The sequence below is a fragment of the Lactuca sativa genome, chromosome 4 (assembly GCF_002870075.4).
Source record: "Lactuca sativa cultivar Salinas chromosome 4, Lsat_Salinas_v11, whole genome shotgun sequence".
Lineage (NCBI taxonomy): Eukaryota > Viridiplantae > Streptophyta > Magnoliopsida > Asterales > Asteraceae > Lactuca > Lactuca sativa.
In genome coordinates, this window is record NC_056626.2 from 46,678,352 (window position 1) to 46,682,280 (window position 3,929).

Consider the following 3,929-nt stretch of genomic DNA (forward strand, 5'->3'; position numbering starts at 1 on the left):
CCGCACCCAAGGCAAAATCACTTGCATCACACATTATTTCAAATGGTAAATTCTAATTCGGGGCGATAAGGATCGGGGCGTTAGTTAATTTTTCCATCAGTATTTCAAAAGCGTTTAAACATTCTTTTGAGAAATTAAAAGGTGCATCTTTTAAATGAAGCTGAGTTAAAGGTCGAGTTATTTTAGAAAAGTCTTTTAGAAAACGACGGTAAAAACCCGCATGACCTAAAAAACTCCTAACGCCCTTCACATTGGTTGGTGGTGGTAATTTAGCAATGATGTCACTTTTTGCTCGATCCACCTCAATCCCTGCCTTGGACACTTTATGACCTAACACAATGCCTTCTTTAACCATGAAGTGGCATTTTTCCCAATTCAAAACTAAATTGGTCGTTTCACACCTAGGAAGCATTAAGTCAAGGTTAGTAAGACAATCATTAAAAGAAGAACCAAAAACAGAAAAATCATCCATGAATACTTCCATAAAATTTTCGACCATATCGTGAAATATTGCCGTCATGCATCGCTGAAAAGTAGCAGGTGCATTGCATAACCCAAAAGGCATGTGTCGGTATGCAAACGTTCCACTTGGGCAAGTGAAGGTGGTCTTCTCTTGATCATTCGGGTCGATCGGTATTTGGAAATAACCTGAAAACCCATCTAAAAAACAATATTAGCATTGACCGGATAATCTCTCAAGCATTTGATCAATAAAGGGTAAAGGTAAATGGTCATTGCAAGTAGCATCGTTTAGCTTTCGATAATCGATGCATACTCGCTAACCGGTTACCGTTCGCTAACCGGTTACCGTTCGCCACGACTGTCATCCCTCCTTTCTTTGGTACTACGTGAACGGGACTCACCCATGGACTATTAGAAATTGAATAAATGATCCCCGCATCCAAAAGCTTTACCACCTCCTTCTTGACCACTTCTTGCATATTTGGGTTCAATCGCCTTTGTTGTTGCACAACTGGCTTTGCTCCTTCTTCAAGATTTATTTTATGAGAGAAATAAGAATGGTTTATTCCCTTTATATCTGTGATTTTCCATGCAATGGCGTTCTTCCTTTTCTTCAAAACCTTGACTAATTGATCTTTTTCGATATGGGTAAGATCTGATACAATGATCAGGGGCTTCTGCTCACCCTCCTCGAGAAATGCGTACTCTAAGTGTTCCGGTAAAGTTTTTAGCTCCATTTGTGTGCTATTTATACTAAACACGTTGAGTTCTGGAAGGAAACTCGTCGAGTTTAGATCAAAAATTTCTCCAGATCGCAATTTTACATCACAACTCGTCGAGTTATTTCGATTAACTCGTCGAGTTTCCTGTTCAGCAGTTTTTATTAGTTCTTTGTATTCTGATTCTTCGAGAATTCTTTCTAGCCCCTTCAAATCTCTCTCAACATCTAACTCATCTTCTAGAGTCAAATTATGTTTACTTGTTTCGTCTTCTCTCCATTCTTCTAATAATTCTTCAAAGGTATCCACCGAAAAAGTCGTCTCATCACTAAACTTCGAATATCTCATGGCTTGATCCACTCCAAAAATAACTTAATATTCACCCACCCGAAGGGTAAGCTTTAAGTCTCTTATGTCGACTATGGAACCCGCGGTATTCAAAAATGGTCTTCTGAGGATTATTGGTACTTGATGATCCTCCTCCATATCTAGCACAATGAAATCTGCTGGGAAGACAAAGTTATCGACTTTTACCAATAAATCTTCACATATACCTCTCGGGAATGTCACCGTCTTGTTTGCTAAGTGAATCGCCATTCGAATTGGTCTTAGCTCTGGAAGGTTTAGCTTCTTAAAGAAATAATATGGCATGAGGTTCACAATTGCCCCCGAATCGGCTAATGCATAGCTAGTGGCTAAAATCCCAAATTGGCAAGGAATGGTTAGGCTACCCGGATCACCCATCTTCTTTGGCAGTTTGTTTAACATTGTGGCTGAACAGTTCTCATTTAGGACTACCTTGGATGCTTCCTCCATCTTCTTTCTATTTTTGAGAAGTTCTTTTAGGAACTTGGCATATTTTGGCATTTGTGTGGCTGCTTCGATGAAAGGGATGTTGATTTGCAAGGCCTTTATGTGCTCCAGGAACTTTGGGTAGTGTTCATTCTACTTCTCTTGTCAAGCTCGGCCCGGGAATGGTAGTGGTGGCTTATATGGATCAACTTTTGACTTATTTTTCTCATCAGGTATGGAACTCGTTGAGTTTTTGTCTAGAACTCGACGAGTTTCTTCTACTGTTTGCGATTTCGGGTTTTCTTGATCCTTTTCTTGTACCTCCTTCGGATCTTTACTTGGGATTGGAGTCATAGGTGTGACTATCTTCCCACTCCTTGTTGTCACTATGTTAATGTGTGCTCCCTTTGAATTTTTCTCGGTATCGCTCAGGAGTCTGCCCGGTGTTCTTTCGTTGAATTGTTTGGCAAGTTGCCCGAGTTGTTTTTCAATATTTAATATTGAAGCTTGTTGATTCCGGAGCAGAGATTGTTGATCCATCATCATTGCTTGGTGCCCCTTCATCATCTTTTGTTGATCTCTAATGGTTGCATCGGACTCATCATGCCTTTTTTTGGAAGCATTAACAAATCGTGCTAACATAGCTTCAAGATTCGTCTTCTTCTCTTGCACTGGTTCTTCTTTTTCATAAAATCTGCATGACTTTTGCCTAAACTTCTCCTCATTTGCCTTTTTGTACTCGTCGTAGGGAAGCCACTCCTTCTTGGGCTTTCACCAATCATCTTCAAATCTATCGCCACTTGAGTAACAAACTTGTGCCTTCCGGTTGCCGTTCTCATCAAGATCGCAATCCTTAGTAAGATGGGGACCGCTACAATTGTCACAACCCACCCTAATGGAATGGATAGATTGGTCCATCTTTGTCATCCTACGATCGATACTTTCTAGTTTGGCCATCATTGTCACCATGTCATCGGAAACTGAGTTAACCACGCCTCTAGTTGTATTGTTCCATGGATTATGGTACTCCCTTGAATGTTTAGAGAATTCTTCTACCAATGTTTTAATGACGGCTAGTGCTTTCTTCGTGAGGGGTCCTTGGGAATCGAGTAATTGCCTAGTTGCGACGTTCACACCATCACAAAAAATGGAAACCTCTTGTTGCACGTTTAGGTCGTTTTGAGGGAAATTTCTTATCAACCCCTTGTATCTCTCCCACGCCTCATAGAGTGATTCTCCCGGCAATTGCTCAAAGTTGGCAATTGCTTTCATCAATTTTGCAGTCTTGGAAGGTGGACAAAACTGGTCAAAGAACTCTTCCCACATCTTTTACCATGTTGTAATGGATCCGGGGGGTAAAGATTTCAACCATTCCTTCGTGGCTCCTTTGAATGTAACCGATAACATCCGAAGCAAAACGGTATCGCGAGGTACATTTGGCATGTGGAAATAGTCAATAATGTCCATAAATTCTTCAATATGCTTATAAGCATCTTTGTGCTCCTTTCCATAGAATGGAATGTCTTTTAGTTGTGCGAGTATGTGACCCTTCAGCTCAAAGTTGTTGGTCGTTGGGATTGTTGGTTGCACGAGTCCTGGCCCAATACCATCTCTTATGTGCTTTTTGTAATTTCCCATTGGTATGTCGGCGATGTCGGCCATGTTGTCTTCTTGCTCGGAATTGCTTTCTTCACCAAACGTGGGTGTGTCGGATTTGTAACCTTCTACCTTCACGTTGTGGATTTTCTTGAGATCTTTAGGTTCTTCGATTGTTTTTACCCTTTTTGGCGAATAATCAACTCCGGATCTACTACAGGTGGCACTAGTGTAGAACTAGAGCCTCGGGTCATAAAAATCTAAAACAAAACAGAAAAACAAGCGTAAAACGAACAAAAACGACGAAGTAACGAAACTGAAAACAAAAGAAACTCGTCGAGTTCAATAAAAAACTCCACG

The 3,929-nt window shown here is 40.7% G+C and overlaps 1 protein-coding gene and 1 non-coding gene across 2 annotated transcripts; one reads left to right on the plus strand and one right to left on the minus strand.

Annotated features, from left to right (window-relative positions):
- Window positions 1-1,553: 1,553 nt before the first annotated feature.
- On the minus strand, window positions 1,554-2,048 carry LOC111914614 (uncharacterized). Its single transcript, XM_023910310.1, has one exon. The coding sequence runs from the start codon at window positions 2,046-2,048 to the stop codon at window positions 1,554-1,556; it is 495 nt and encodes a 164-aa protein (XP_023766078.1).
- Window positions 2,049-3,144: 1,096 nt separating this feature from the next.
- On the plus strand, window positions 3,145-3,251 carry LOC128134011 (small nucleolar RNA R71). The gene has a single exon (XR_008232345.1). It is a non-coding gene; the product is annotated as a small nucleolar RNA R71 (small nucleolar RNA).
- The last annotated feature ends 678 nt before the right edge of the window (window positions 3,252-3,929 follow it).